The sequence below is a fragment of the Orcinus orca genome, chromosome 1, assembly GCF_937001465.1.
Source record: "Orcinus orca chromosome 1, mOrcOrc1.1, whole genome shotgun sequence".
Lineage (NCBI taxonomy): Eukaryota > Metazoa > Chordata > Mammalia > Artiodactyla > Delphinidae > Orcinus > Orcinus orca.
The window spans coordinates 138336350-138353181 of NC_064559.1; the positions used below are offsets into that span (position 1 = coordinate 138336350).

At 40.3% G+C, this 16832-nt stretch overlaps 1 protein-coding gene across 6 annotated transcripts in view; it reads left to right on the top strand.

Annotated features, from left to right (window-relative positions):
- Positions 1-12130, top strand: part of LPAR3 (lysophosphatidic acid receptor 3) — a 72809-nt gene extending 60679 nt beyond the window's left edge. For all 6 annotated transcript variants that reach the window (XM_033431853.2, XM_004262968.3, XM_033431867.2 and 3 more), the window contains one exon: positions 10318-12130. In XM_033431853.2, coding sequence (XP_033287744.1) covers positions 10318-10649 — 332 coding nt within the window. In that variant the 3' untranslated portion in view covers positions 10650-12130. The remainder of the gene's footprint in view (positions 1-10317) is intronic.
- The last annotated feature ends 4702 nt before the right edge of the window (positions 12131-16832 follow it).

Here is a 16832-nt window from a genome sequence, read left to right on the forward strand (position 1 = left end):
AGTCTTTAAGATTACACCAGGCAAATAGCTGCTGACCTCACACCTTTTCTTAGATGCTGTAGAGCCCTTGATATAATAGTGAGGTACTGAGGTACTGTAGGTCCACGCATACGGTGCTTAAAGAGGAATCTGGAGGTGGAGATGGTGTTTTCTTACTATTGCAGTTTATGATTTCCAGCTGTAGCCCTGAGTTAGACACTACAATTAGGTCTAGGCTGTGGTTCTAGCTAGTACGCCTCTGCTTTAAATTTTATCTCATAACTCCTTGGCAGCAAAGAATTTCAACTTTCCAAAGCTGGCCACAAATTTGAAACAAGTATCTAAAAGCAGTTGTTAGAGTCAAAAGATACAGCGGTAGTAACAACTGTGTTAAATGAATCATTTGTGGAATGCTTAACTGCTCATCATCTATTTGAAGTTTCTCAGTGTTTCTTGTTTTCTGCAGTAAAAATAAGTCAGGTTTACTCAAGGTATATATTTTCATTCCTTTCACATATGTGACAATCTATTTTCTGAATTATTGGACTTCTAAAACACTGTGGGTAAATGAGTATGAATTTGAATGCAAACCGCATCTGGAGGTGTTATTTTTAAATTATTGAATAAATTCTTTAGTATCATAAGAGCATTTTCACTTGAGTATTCTATTAATATGTAACTTACACATTGTAATACTTCTAACCAAGAATAGCTATTAACTTTAAAATTTTACTTTTAAAATTCTTTTCAAATAAGAAGAGAGCTTCCATAGGATGAGGTTCCTAGCCTGATTTTTATGTAGAGTTGTAATTTTCTATTTTAGTAAAACAGACAGCCCTGTGGCTTAGTAGGTTAGCATTATTGCTGGTGCCCTGCTCTTTTTTCCTGGATTAAAAACAAAGAATAACAGAGTGAACATATTTAAAATATATCCTCTTGTTTGATGAAATGAGTAGCCCGCGTGCCAAAGTGAGACTATTCTGTGTGAGGGATTGCTTTTATCACTATGGATGTTTTATTTATGTGCCACTCACATGTCAAGTTTTCTTTTTAATTGTATGTGTGAATTTTTAAACAGAGGAAAATAAGGCTAACTAGATGGAATAGAAAAGTATGAGTCCTAAAGAACAGGAGTCATACAACTTGAGGTCTGAATCTTCTATACATCTTGTCTGTCACCTAAACCCCAAGAACTATCTTAAATATATTGTAGTGAGGGGCCCTTCTCCCATATGGACTGGTATTCTTTCCTATAATGTGTATATCTTCTTTCATATGATGTAGCCATGAGGTGTTAACCAGAGTATTGTTTGAAATATTTTGAAAACTTCCAAATAAGGGGGATGGTGGTTGTAGATTATTTCAGCCTAATATTGACTAGGGAGTTTGAAAGATTTTTGATTTCACTTGTCACCAATATTTTCAGTTGTAATTGTCTCTTCTAAAGTGTTAGACATTCCTTAACTTGATGTTTCTGATTACCTTAAATTGCAGTCATTAAATATAATTTCAGTACTTAACTGAATATTCTAGTGTATGATTCACTAGACTTTAGAAACTTGTATTGAATTCATGATACTGGTTTTTGAGTACAGCACTGAAACTAGTTGAATTACTAGAGGAAAGCTCAGTGGTAATCTAATTGGACTATTAGTGAGTCTCTTAAACAGGTACTGAAAGAACATAGAATATCATTAAAATAAAAAAAACAATTGCTTCTTATCAACATAACTGACCTGTCACGTGGCACTAGAAGGATGTTATATTTGTTATTCAAATGTAATCATCTGGAAGACATTCACTCTTAGTGGCTGACACATGGCAGGTGGTTGCCTAGGAAGTATTTATTAATGAAAGAACATATGGCTTCAGTTCCACCTACTGCCGATGACTCCCAAGTTAACATTTCAATTTGGAGCTCTCAGAGTTCTGACCCACATTTCTGGCTGCCTTCTACTCTTCTATGCCTGGAGGAGCCACAGATATTCTAAGTGCCCAATGCCTAAAACTGAATCACCATCTCTTCCTTCTAAGCCTGTCCCTCCTCTCTCTCCCGCTTGGTTATCAGAATCCCACTACCCAGTCACCCTGGATTCTTTCATCTCCCTCACTTCCTAGATCCAGTTGTTTATACATCAAGTCTTACAGGTTTTCCTCCTTACCACCTTGCTGACCTGGCTACATCTCACCAACTCCATCAGATCCTTAGACTTTCCACCTGAATTTTAGCTGGTCTTCAGAGGAGTCTCCGTGCCTAGGTCAGTGGTCCTATACTTCACCCTACTAAAGCATTCCCCAGGGAGCTCGTTAAAACCGGAGATGCCCAGATCATACCTTCATCACTTTCTCATTTGGTAGGTCTGGGTGGGACCCAGAAATCTGAATTTCAAGCAGTCAGCCCAGGTGATTGTGATGCAGGGGGAGCGTCACATACCTCCATTCCATCCTGAGCACTCAGACACAGCTTTGCTTTAAAACATAAGACTTATCCATGCTCTTGACTAAAAATCTTCCAAGAACTACCATTCTACAGCAGTCATTTTCAAACCTAGGTCAGCGAGGTTCCCAGGGGTTCCTCAGAAGTGCCTCAGTGTATGTGTGTGTAGTGGGGGCGGGGGGAGTACTGTAGTGTGAAGGTGGGAGTGAATTCTCCAGGAAGATCTTTAGTCAACTCCCCCCACGCCATCTCCTTCTTTAGTCAGAGCAGCTCTGATATTGAAGTTTAACAAGAGATTTTCTTTGGGAAGTATCCTCTACTTAAAAAAAATAATAATGATCTATAGAAGTAGGTTTAATTTTTTTTTTTTTTTTTTTTTTTTTTGCGGTACGCGGGCCTCTCACTGTCGTGGCCTCTCCCCTTGCGGAGCACAGGCTCCGGACGCGCAGGCTCAGCGGCCATGGCTCACGGGCCCAGCCGCTCCGCGGCATGTGGGATCTTCCTGGACCAGGGCACGAACCCGTGTCCCCTGCATCGGCAGGCGGACTCTCAACCACTGTGCCACCAGGGAAGCCCTCAATTTTTATTTTTTAATCAGGACCCCACAGTGAGAAATAATGTACATTCTCTATCATGGCCCAATACATACACATATTTTTGTGTGTAATTGAAACAAGTTTCATGAAACATACCATTACTATACTTGATGTATCCTGATGTTTTCTGTTCTATTTTATTTTTTAGAAAAAAGCTGGTTGCAACCTACTAAACTGATTTCACAAGCCACTGATGAGTTGCAACTGAGCCTGAAAAACCTCAGCTCTTAACCTTTCTCATTAGGTTTCCTTTATGAACCATGGAACCTAGAAATATTTTCTTAATCCTCCCATGATGGTGTATGACTCATACCATTCTAGGTGCTTGGGAGAGAGGTTACTTCATTACATACCATGGATACCTGAGGGCATTCACCTGATGAACTCCTGGTTGAAAAAGACTTATGGGGTGTGATCTATGCAATAAATCCAAACTCCTGAGAACTGCCCAAAGGGCCCTTCCGGGTCTGACCCATGTTCATCTTTCAGACTTCATCTTACTTCCCTAGTCACCTTCCTGGGTTAAAACCATCCTAAACTGTTTGGAATTCCCCAAGTACATCATTGCTATTTCTCACCTCTGCACAGTCATTCTTGACCTTCAATACTCAGCTCAACTGAGTGTCATTTCACCTGACACCTTCCTGGACAGTAATCAGAATCATCACATCCTGGTCCCCTGCCTGTCAGTGCCCGAAGGGCAGGACAGCACACTGTTTGCATCAGCAAGGGCTGCAGCTAATGCGTTACCTGGCCGCATGTGGGCTCTTAATAAACTTCAGTTATGTTCGATGGACTCATCTTCTCTGCTACTGAGTATGGAGCTCTATACTTCATTCTGAGGACACAGACAGGTATGAGGCACAGCCTACATGCTTAGGAAGCTTGCAATGGGCCCAAGAGACAGGACGTATATATTAAAAACTACCTCAGAATAGCACAACGCTCAAGAGTTTGCATGGGGGAATCAGGCCTGGGTTCAAATTCTGACTCTTCTAGTTGTTGGCTTCTGACTAAACCTAGGACAAACTCTTGAGCTGTTCTGAAGTTCAAATTCATCATACGTGAGACGGAAAATAAGAGTGGCAACTTCACAGGGCCATGAGTTTTAAACAATGGGTGTATGTAAAGCTCTAAGCACACTGCCCAGCCCAGAGCTCTTGGGAAATGTTAGAGTGGAATTAAGCAGGTAATATGCCCAGTGCCATGTGGATGTTGTAGGTGGAAAATGCCACGGGAGTTGAGAGGAGGGAATGGTCACTGTGGGTTGGACATATGGGAAAGGTTCAGTGGAGGAGCTAAGCTTAGAATGAAAAGTAGACCTTAGATTAGGAGCCAGGAAGGCATTCCTGGCAGGGCGAACCAGAGCGCCAACCAAGGCCAGTGGAGGACAGTATATGCCTTGCCTGTAGACTAGTTTCCCTGCTAGTGTTTGTACATTTCATTTATGCATAAGATGTACTCAAACATTCTTTCCAAATAGAAGCTGAAGACATTGATCTGAAGGTGATTTTCTTGTTCTAAAGAATTCTGCCCCCTTTCTCTTTCCATGACTTTTTGCCAAGTGTGTATGGAATCTACAGTTTTGCTGACAGTATCAGCTTGATTAAACCATTTTGGTCAGCATAGAAAAATGGTTTGTAAAACTGACCATGCATCATAATCACCCAGGGAACTTTTTAGTCCTACAGATTTCCATGTACCACCCCAGACAGTCTGACCATTGGCTCTGGTCTAGGACCGGGGGATCTGTATTATTAAAAAGCTCCCCTGGGAATTTGATGGCCTGCCAGCTTTGGGAACTGGTAGCTCAGAGAATTCATCTTAATCAGTTTTTAGCCATACTGTCTGATAATGGTGTCTGGGAAACCAATACGTCGAATTTGTTTGAATTTTATGGGGAGTTGAAACTCATAGTTTGTAGAATTTAGCAGTTTTCTACTTGGAAAAGAGTTCGGAAGCCACTTAACCCTCTCTCTCTCATTTAGGAAAAATCTCTTCCCTTTGTACACCTCAGGATGATCTGGGCAAAATAAATACCCTGGCCGAGGGAGGCTCTCTGTCTGCCGAACAACAAATTCCTCTCCTAATAGCTTCATTTTCTTAAAAAGGAGTCTTACCTTCAAATTCTGCCTTTTGGTACTTTTCCGCTTGTCTCAGGGTGACCTTCAAGGTAAGTCATGCTTCTCTCTATGTGATGGCCCTTCAGGTCTTTGGGGATAGTTAACATAATGTGGTTTTCCTTTGCCTTTTCTTTTCCAAGAGAAACATGCTTGATTTCTTCTATCAGTTCCCAGATAGATACCTTTAGATCTGCTCTTACTTGTTAATGCCTGATTTAGGGGGGAGGGGGGAAGATCCAGGCTTGGCATGTGTCTCTTTGAAAGCCTTGTTTGGTCCCAGCTGTCTTGGTCTGAGCATTGAGTTTAAATACTCAAAAAACATTCATCTTAGTTTTTTCCTCTAGAATTTTTTGGAAATTGATAAGGGACTGACTGATATATATTTCTCAGGATGTACCCTCTGCCCCTCTTTTAAGAACTGGGACAGACAGAAACATTTGTATGTTTCTGACATCTTCCACATTCTCCAAGTAGTCTCCAAAAAGACGGATTCCCAAGGCCAAAACCATTCCTGACATTTTCTTCTCTTTTAAATGTTTTTGGGGACCTCATATCTGCTGCTGCTGACATACAGTAAAAATCCCCAATGAATGAGATGTTTAGATAAGCTGTGCCCCCGCTCTGAGATGTGTTTGGAGGTAGAGCTTGGCCGCTGGTGGAGGAGTTGGGGAGCTGCAGTTTCCCAGGGTTCCTGCTTGGAGTGCAATCATCACTTCAGACGGCACCGCTGAAGTACCCATCAGCAGCGCAGTGTGTGGCGGCTGTTCTGTCAGAGACTTGCCTTTTGTTGTTCTTGGAAATGGTGTAAAGAAAAGGTCAGCAGATTTTTTTTTTAATAAATTTTATTTATTTTTGGCTGCGTTGGGTCTTCGTTGCTGCGCGCGGGCTTTCTCTAGTTGTGGCGAGGGGGGGCTGCTCTTCGTTGCGGTGCGGAGGCTTCTCATTGCGGTGGCTTCTCTTGTTGCGGAGCGCGGGCTCTAGGCACGCGAGCTTCCGTAGTTGTGGCACGTGGGCTCAGAAGTTGTGGCCCGCGGACTCTAGAGCGCAGGCTCAGTAGTTGTGGTGCACTGGCTTAGTTGCTCCACGGCACGTGGGATCTTCCCGGACCAGGGCTCGAACCCTTGTCCCCTGCTTTGGCAGGCAGATTCTTAACCACTGTGCCACCAGGGAAGCCCCAGGTCAGCAGATTTTTGTTGCTCTTCTTACCTGTATTTTTGTTGAAATTCTTTCTCCTTTCTTTCCTCCCCTTCCCTTCCTTCCTTCTTTCCTTCTTCATCGTTTTCGCTTCCTCCCTCCCTCCCTCCCTTCCTTCCTTCCTTTGCCAGAAATTCTTTCTGTTAGCAAAGCAAAGAATGACTTGGTTGTGATATACTGTATGCAGTTTCACAGTCAGGTATGATATTCTATGAACGGGACTTTAAAGGTCAGAAGTACCCTCCCCCCTTCCCCATCACTTACTTTAGAAATAATATCCTTTGCAGCTCACTGCTGAGCAGCCTAGCATGTGAACAGGAGCACAAGCCCTGGGGCCAGGCTGCCTGTTCAAATCCTGGCCCTTCCACTTATCATGGCTTTGAGCAGGTTACCAATTTCTCTGTGGTTCACTTTCCTCAGGTTTAAAATGAGGGTTTTATATATATATATATATATATATATATATATATATATTTATATATATTTATATATTTATATATTTATATATTTATATATATTTATATATACCTATTTCCAAGGGTTGCTATGAGGATTAAATGGTTAATTCATATAAAATGCTTACAACAGTGCCTGGTGTATAACCATTGCTCAGTGAAAAGTGTGTCAGTGTTGACTGAATGAATTATTTTATGAAATTCAATGCAAAAGGAAAGTGTATGTGAAGTACCACATTATGACAAACAGGGCATCAATTTGAAGATTTATTTAGAGTGTTTAGGTCCCCTGATTAATCCAAACTAGAGTTTTATGCTAGGGAAAAAAGCTTTAATGATTTTTAAAAATCCAATTTTAAAAACAGTCTTTAGGAAAACATATTGGCAATTTACTTTTATCCTTTTCTCTGTTGTGTGTGTGTGAAATATATCGTTCAAACAAAATTATATAAGATATATGTAAAGTTTAAAGAATAACACTTAAAAGAATATTAAAAATTTAAAACACCTGTGCACTTGCCACCCAATTTAATAGAACATTTTCAGTGTCTTTAGAACCTCCTTTGTGCCCTATCCTGGTGGCCCCCTCTCTCTTGTAGAAATAACCATATTATAAATTTCATGTTAATCATCTTGCTTTTCTTCATGGTTTTATCACATATGGTTATAATGTTAGACATCAAATTATTTAGATTCACTTTTTTAACTTTACAATTAACATTGATTTTGTTTATTAGTATACCGTTGACCCTTGAACAACAGGGGTTTGAACTGAGCGGGTCCATTTATGTGCAGATTTTTTTCAGTAAATACATGCTACAGTGCTACATAATCTGATCTGAGGTTGGTTGTATCTACAGATGTGGAATCATAGATACGAGGGCCAAATGTAAAGTTACATACGGATTTTCGACTGTGCAGGGGTCAGCGCCCCTAACCCCTGTGTTGTTCAAGGATCAACTTATCTGGATTCATTTCCAGCATCTTAATTTTTTCTTTATCCCATTTTTCTATGTTTCCCTCCTTTCTTACGCATTGAGACTTTTTTTTTTTCCTTTTCTTTACTTGCATCCTTCCCCCTCCATTGGTTTGGAAGTTATATACACTATTAAATTTTGACATGCTTATTTAACTAAGTATAAAGTTTATCAATATTTCTCCCTCCTACCCATTAAAACAAAAACCTTGGAACACTCCCACTAGGATTTCTTTGGAATTCTGCAATCTCACACAGAAAGAACTCTTCACATCAAAGTTGGTAGCTACAGCTTTTGATGTCTGCTTTGTTTAGTTCTTCCCTCCTGACAACATAGTAACCCTGTTTCAGAAATGGCAGAGAGAACAAAAGTGTTACTTCTACGGGAAATACAGACCGCTGGAGCTGGATGCAGCCTTAAAGCTTATCTAAATTAGTGTTTTTCAAACTTTTTGACTAATCCCAGCAGTCAAAAATAATATTTTATTTTATAACCAATGCACACATAAATATAGTATATAAAACTGAAACAAAAGTTTCAAGAAACAATACTTCTCTTGGTCTGTGTAATATACTCTGAGCTATTCCATTCCATTTGCATTTCCATTCTTTCATTAAAAAAATAAAAAGAAACTTTTCCAAATTCATTAAATTGATTGCATACTCACTAAGGTGCCTTGGCCCACAGTTTGAAAAACCCAGAACTTGCCTAACATCCTCAATTTACAGTTTAGGAAGATGAAGCCCAGACTGATGACATGGATCTCCCAGAGTTGTATAGTAAGTGAAGAATTAGGACCCAAATCCCTGCTATTTTATCTCTAAGTTCACTTCTTTCTTCACATATGTCAGCCAAACCAAAAATAATACAGAATGGAGAAAAAAGGGGGCCATTGGAGAGCTGTAGTTATGAAATGGGAAGTGAAACCCCCTGAGAACTCCTGCACGTCTACTTTTGGCAGATGTCTTTGACAGAGCATCTCATGATAACCACTGCTGAGTGAACCCAACACGGTATTAGACACCACTTTTCATTACCTCTGACTCTTAACAACCACTTCGTAAGTCGGGATCACTATCCTTATTAAACAAGGGAATGAAGGCTCAGAAGAGTAATTTGCCTCACTAGCAGTATGTAAGGTGAGGGGCTGGGCGTAGCTGTCTGACCCCATAGCTCACGGAGTTTCATGGCCTCATACTGCCTCTTTATAATTCTTGACTTGCTTATTATTATATCTCTCAGAAGGAAGATAAAGCACCAAGAGGAATACTGTCCAGGTCTGACTCTAACCAGGAAGAGTAACTAGTTGGTGATACGGTTCACAGACTCGCTTGTTCATTCTCTCTCTCCCATTAGCCCTTTTGTTCCCGCACCGCATGGTCTTCGCCTCATTCACTGTCTAGTACAGTTCTTGGCACATTGAAACCTCACAATGACTATTCAGTGGATAAGTAAGGGCATTCAGAAATCAGAAGGACTTTGGGAGAAAGAAACCATGTCCCAGTATGGAGGCAGGTCCCATAGTGGCCCAGTGTACAGCCTGTGGAGGAAGACTACCTAGGTTCAAACTTCAATGTCCCTTACAAGCTACTGGCCTGTAAGTAAGTTACTGAACTTCTCTTGTGCCTCAGTTTCCTGAGGATGATAATGATGTCTATTTCAGAGTGTGGTTCTATGAGTTAATAAAGGGAAACGTTGATGTGTTAGCTGTCATTGTTATCTGTTGTTACGATGACTAAGTAGGGAAATTGAACATGTGTCTCATATTTTAGGAAAAACATACCAGAAAGTTTGAGGTAAGCTAAGTATGATCATGTGGGTAGAGACTCAGAACAGACCCCCCTTCATGTGCCATTGGTGCTAAAATTATGCTAAATAAATAAATGTGCTAATAAAAAGTACATTGATATCTCATCGTGAAAGAGAAAGATTTGTTTCTGACAAAAATATCTCGGCCTAGAACAGATTATTAAGCAGATGGCCTATGACTACGTCAAAAAGAATTTAGTGCTTACTCGGCAGCAACATGGATTTGTAAAGAATACAGTTTTTGAGCAGGTGACTTGATTAAAAGACTAGGAGACTCCCATAGATGCAATGCATCTTATTTTCAGGAGCGCATTTGGAACGTCTGATTTGGAAAACAGCAGAGTGCAGGGTTAAATGTGTGAGGCTTCCCCACATAGACCCTGGGATCTGGCCTCAGTTTTCTCACCTGCAGAGTGTGGATAATGACTGCACAGCCTCCTAGTGTGATTCGGAGAACAAACAGAAATAAGGTCCGTGTTGTGCTCAAGAAGTAAGAGATAAGTGTAAGCCCCTACTTACGGTACCTGGGTAAGCAGATAAGAAGGTGAAGTGGAACGTGGTTAAGAGTCTGTTTGCTTCTAAGAAGCCCAGTCTCAAATGCTCAGAGGAAGGCTGGAAGTTTGCTTTGCAGTTGTCAGAACAAATCCTCAAGGTCCCTTGACACCACTGACCGAAGACCGGGCGAGAAGAAACCCAAATAATTAGCCTGAGGTCTGAGTGCCTGTTGCTTCCTCTCTCTCCCTCCAGGGGCCTTTGTCGTGTGCTGGACACCAGGTCTGGTGGTTCTGCTCCTCGACGGCCTGAACTGCACGTGGTGCAACGTGCAGCATGTGAAAAGGTGGTTCCTGCTGCTGGCGCTGCTTAACTCCGTCATGAACCCCATCATCTACTCCTACAAGGATGAGGACATGTACAGCACCATGAAGAGGATGCTCTGCTGCTTCTCACAGGAGAAGAACCCAGAGAGGCGGTCCTCCCACATCCCCTCCGTGGTCCTCAGCCAGAGCGACACAGGGGGCAGCCAGTATATGGAGGATAATAGCAACCGAGGCCAGGTCTGCAACAAGAGCAGCTCCTAGGCTTCAATGTCCCTCTGCCTGGCCCAGCCTTCGTCTGGGAGAACTGTTCAGAATGGTTACCTGTCTCCAACTAAGCCCACGTACAGTGTTATTTGAGCCCTGAATGAATCATTGGGAAATTTTTTTTTAAATTGTTTTTCATCATTTAAAAGCATGGGCAGGAAAGAGAGGATACGATGCATTTAGAGAAAACGCACAGAAAGAGGGAAGGCAGCACGGTGGATTCCTGCCTGACATCCTGTGAACCCCTAGGAGCATCGCCCACCAGGCCATGCATCCCGGGCTCTGCCACCATCTTGTAGCCATTCTCTTTGTGTTTCCAAAGGATGCTGTTAAAGGGCTTAGGCCAAAATAAATAAAAATGTTACTTGAGCCACCTTATGTAGCTGCTTGGAAAGCCTATGTAGTTCTTTCTGCATGCATTTGAAATTTTAAAAAATGCTTCAGCAGTGATGTTTTTCTCCTCAAACAAATCATGGCCAGTAGCTAGGTGTTCAATAGGAATCTCAGAATAACAAACCAGTCAGGGCTCCAGATTAATTTACTTGATTTTTAACTGAAAGAACATTCTGAGGAAAAAGATTTACTTTGAAGTAATAACAAAAAAGGTAAACGTTAAAAACTCTTCTTGCGGGAAAAAGAAAAAGAGGCTTTGATGTGGTCCTCTCAGTGTGCGTGCGTGTGTATACACACCTGTATATTTACACACTTCGAATTTGTATTTAAAGACATCACAGACAGTGATGGTGAAATAAATTCACTGACCACCCAGACTTTCCAGTCTAGGACTACAGTTGTAGAAATGACCTGTTGTGCTCTAAAATAGAAAGAGGTGATTTGTTTGAAAACAGACATTCAGCAGGATAAAAAAGTATATTAGCATGCGGACTGAGTTCCTTGCATATAGGATCAAATTTGAGCTTAAATGAGTCTTTCCAGTTCCTTCCATGCCACTGGTGACTTGTCAGATTTAGTATTTAGAATAATTTTCACACCTCATATTTTATCCACAATTATTGACATGTTTCCACTACTTGTTTTACTTGTGGATTGAAGTTTGATCTGGGTTCTATTTAAAAGTTTTCTCCTTCAAAGACCTAGGTAGGCAACATGAAAGGCAAGTCAGTAAGAAAAAAAAAAAATTTATATACATAGGCTACTGACCAGAGTTTTCTATGTAAAGCATATAGAGTATCTTCTGATTCTAAAATGAGAATAACTTCAAGGCAGATATTATAGTATTTATGTAGTTTGCAAAAGAAGTTTACATTGTTTTTTTTTTGCTATTGTGGTGTAACATTTATGTGCAAGAACTACTTGTAATAAAAGGATTTGAGAAGTCATGCTTTTAGATATAATGGCCTAAAATAGAGAGTAGTATGATTTGAAGGTATAGATTTCACAAACTGTGTAATAAGTGGGTCTATCTGAAGCTTATACCAAAGCTACCTATAAAATAAAATAAAAAAAGAGGATCTGTTTTCTATCGTTGGAGGTGCATTATTACCTTGTGTATTTTCTAAGTAAAAATATAGTTTGTGGTAACTATAGTACATGCGTCTATTGCAGAAGAAAAATCAGATTTGCCAGGAAGTACATACTCTCAGTGTTTCATGTAAGCATTTTGAATCTACAGCCGGGCAAAGGGTGGAGAATTGAGATTGAATTCCCATCCCTTAATAGCTACTAAGGGATCTTTAAAGGTTTTATTTTGAGCAAAGCACCATTTTTAGTACCCTGCAGCAGAGTGTCATGTTCAGAATGGTGTCTGGAGGGGATCCAACTATGGAGACTCGGGGTGGAAATATATAGCTTTTGTTTTTATGCACACACATATCTTAGCACTGGTGCAAGAGTAGAGGAGTCATGTATATTTGCAGATGACAAGTGCCAGCCATCACAGGGCTCACCAAGAACACAGCAAACCCATCTCTTAGTTGGGGAAAAAAACCAAGGAAAGAATGTTCCTATTCAAATCCTAGGACCCCGAGTTTATCTGCAAGTCATTGTGATGATGGTTCTAAAAATTTGATCTAGACCTTTCCAGACCAGCCCTTGACTCAAAGCATGGGCTACTCCCGAGCCAAGCAAGATTTCATTTTCTCCCTAGATTTGCAGCACTGTCCAAGGTGTTCTGTTAAATCTATATGGGTGAGAGCGTTTAATCCTTCGTGAAGACTGCCTGCTTGGAAAGAAAGAATTTTTTGGAAGTAAACTGACGTTTCTTGGTGACATTTTTTTTAAGTGACTGGTAGACTTGAGGCCATAATGTAACTTTTAGAAGCCCTAAGCACTGAAATGATTATGCCTCCATTTGTGTAATTCCAAATAAAAACAATACTTAACCATAGAACAAATGTAAGCCTTGAAAAAAACTCTAATTTCCTTCACAGTTAGCACTTTGATGCTTTATATAAATGTTGATAATCAAAATTTAGCAATTTCGATGCCCCTGCTGCCCTGGCACCCTGAGTTTGGATGGCCCAGGATCCAGGCCTGGGAGAGCCCAGCAGCAGCATCATCAGGCAGTGGGGGGACCAGGGAGGCATGGGGGGTGCAGCTCTTTTCATCTGGTGCTGCCCCACATGGACTACAATGCATGACATGCCCCGTGCTTGTAGACTAACTGTAGGAGGTTGAGAGTGTTTTGTTCTTATTAGCTCATCAATTCCCTAATCATTCAGGGAGTGGGGGCAATAAGAATGCTTGGCCCTCTTTTAATTGATTGACTAGGCATAATGAAGGCAAGCCCCATGAAGACATTCATGAAGGTGACTTAACGACAAACACAAGCCCTGTTAGAACTTGGAGTGAAAATAACCAGAGCGTTGTTCTACACGATGATGCATCTCACGGCATACTAAAAAGAATTTAGACACACACAAAAACAGATCTGTTTTCTGGGATGTTTACCAGAGAATTCTATCCCCTTGGTGGACCACTAAATGTGAGCTTAAATTGGAAACTCCTAGAGCTCCTTCCAACTGTACACACTGTCTTTCAGGCATAGGAGTTGGGGTTAGAATCACTTAAAGACATGAAGGAGCTTTAAGAGAAGATGCATTTTGTGAGGGATGCTCTCCTGAACACGTCACATAATTTACAATACTCATAATGTAAGACCGGTTTTCACAGAGGAGTAAACATAAGGATGGGAGATGCTGTTGCTGTAGGGTTTTTTTTTTTCTTTTCTTTTTGGCCCTAATCCTCTATCTATTTTTACATCATTCTCTCTAGTGCCTTTTAGAGTGTGCTCTCTCCTAAATTAATAGATGGTAAAGTTTTAATGGCAGTGATTATGGGTTCAGAGTATTTTATTATATATAACTTCTGAGCTAAAGGTTTATGGTGCAAACAATAGGACAATGGTCACTAAAATCACAGGGGGAGATGCCGGTACACGGGAATAAGAGGGTGGGTCATGTTATATATATAATGCAGTACCTCTGCCTGTCAATCCATGAACATGGTTTGCAATTTACTGGGTCAGCCAATTTTGGAATTTGCAGTTCTTGCCAGCTTTTTAGAGAGTTGCAACTTTATAAAAAATTTTCTGTATTAGCAACTTCAAGTTTACATAATTCAAATTTCCAAAAACCTCATCTGTATTGTATTTGTTACTGAGATTAGCACTTACACATTCTTTGTTAGTCGTAAGGTCGTATTGAAGAAAAGGGGGTGGCACGGGTCAAAAGTCCATGTTACATCTTTGTGCATATTAGAAATCACTGTCCCTTCCTCAAGACACTTTACCTGCATCTATTGGAAAGCATCTAATACATTTTGTATTAGAACTTTTGTTAGAACTTTACTACTACTTGTCAGACAACTTCCTAACATATATGCACATTCACAGTATGATTGGCACACATAGAGTCGTTCAGTTCACCACTCACCCAAATGTTATGACAACCATCTTAAAGAAAGCACAAGATTGAAATTCAGAATACCTAGGTTCTGAGTTCTGTTCTGTTCTGTCCTAAACTATCTATGAAATTCTAGAATTCATAGATTTCTGATCTCCTAAATGATAAGCTTCAATGATCTGTAAGGATCTTTTCAGCTCCAAAATTCTGTCATTCTATACATCACCTCCCAGATGTGAATCATGGAAAGCACCCCAAGTCTTTGGATTCGTTGGGTTTTACTCCTTGCATAGGGATTTCAAATAAAACGAGCTCTGTTTCTATTTATTGCAGTGGTTCTCAAGCTTTAGTGTACGTAAGGATCACCTAGGGGAGACCATATAAAATCTATGAGATTGAGGCAGGTATGAAATGTGTAACTGTAAACCCATCATCAATAAGAGAAGGAATTTCTGGAATACAATGGAACTGCTAATCAAAATGGAGAACCTAAGAGACTTGAAGATGTGCTTATGTGTGCTAAAATGAACTTAAATTCGAAGTGTGTGAGTCGATGTTTACTCCATCAAGGCAAATGGGAGCCCACAAATTTACTTTTACATGTAATTTAACCAAAATCTTTGAATAGTCCCTAGGTGCTAGGGAACAAACAAGCAAAAAGTCCCTGCCGTTAAAAGAATGAACAAAACCATAAATTAAACATACACACAAGTAATTGAAGGGAAATAAAATGAAAAGGAGCTGAAAATATTAAGGATGGACATATGTGGAGGTAGCCATCCTTCAGATATCACTTGGAACATTGTTTGATATTGGTGTTGTATTTTTTAGATCCGGCCTCTGTAATATAATTCTTAATATAGAATTCTCCAAGACCTAGGGGAAGAAAAAGAAATCACATAAAGGGGCTACTCTGGGAGTTAAAATCAGTTTACAATTTATGAGTTGGGGATCTGGTACTGATCATCTAAACTAGACTTGTCTTTTTCTTAAGTGGACAGCTGACCACAGGTTTATATAAATTAGGAGATGGGATATTTCAGTCTTCAGTTCGAAAAACAGAAACCACTCTGGGTACTTGAAGCAGGAAGTATTTAAAATAGGCAATTGGGGGTTATAAAATAGTTGGAAAGGCTAGAGGAGCAAAGGTGAGGGAAGCCCATTGTTAGCTGTCAGGTTTGCAGCTAACCTGTAGGGAATTATTGCCACACAGGTCAGGAACTTGTGGAAGCTGCTTCCTGAGGGATACTCAGAGGCCACTGCAAAATCTAACATCTGCTGCTAGGGGAAGAATATGGCTCCTGCTTCCCTTCTGTCCTTCTCATCTCTTGTCTTTGGCACTGGCAGAATCTAAACTGGGATATTTGCTGGCTTTGTACTCTGAGAAATAGAATTCCCAGGCTTCCAACCTTTCAGATTCAGGGGAGAGCAGAGAAAGGACCAGCAATCCAGCTGACTGCTGACAGACAATACAGCAGATGGAAAAAGAAAAAAGGAATGGAGTGGGTCATCTTGGCTTCTGTGACTTTTGCCTTGTGGAGATATGGGTCCTATTAGTTTATCTTGACTGTGGGTAGAAGATAATATAACTAGTTCTAGAGTAAGGGATGAAAATTCTCTAAAAAGTAAAGTGTTGGTATGTGTAACTTATGGGTTCCCCCTTACAGTATATGGGTCTTCTGAAGGCTGAATGGGTAAATAAGACAAAAAAGAGCATAAGAGCATGGTTTACTTATTGGCTATTCATTATCCAAACCTGTGATATCAAAACTGAGATTAGAGCATGAGAAATAAAATGTGTGGTCACAGTTGATATACAGCCGTGGCAAATTTAGTACTACTTAATCTTTCCTTTAGGTTTCCAGATGATGAGAAGAGGACCTTGAAACAATAATGCGTGAGCCAAGGTAGGTGAAAATGCAGATGTGCAAAGTTATTTGAAAGTCAGAACTGTGTGTTCCATGGCCTTAAAAGAGGCCACGGATCAAGCCTTTTCTAGAGTTGAATGGTAATAGATCTAAGTTTCAGAGTTTGTGGTTTTTTTGGGGAAAGTAACACTAAAGTTTCTTCTTTTGATGGAAATAAGGGCCTGATTTATGCATTGTTGTGAGGAAGTTGTAATGTAGGGATTATCTTGATTTTACAAATGAGGAAACTGAAGACCACGAGATTGAATGAGTACTTAAGTGACTGAGTCAGGATCAAACTTAGCTAGCTAAGTTCTTCTTCAGAGGTTTTTCTCTATTAAGAAAAAGTTTCCTACCACTGTATATAACTTCAGATTTCAAAGAGCCCAATGTTTACTAATAATAGGTTA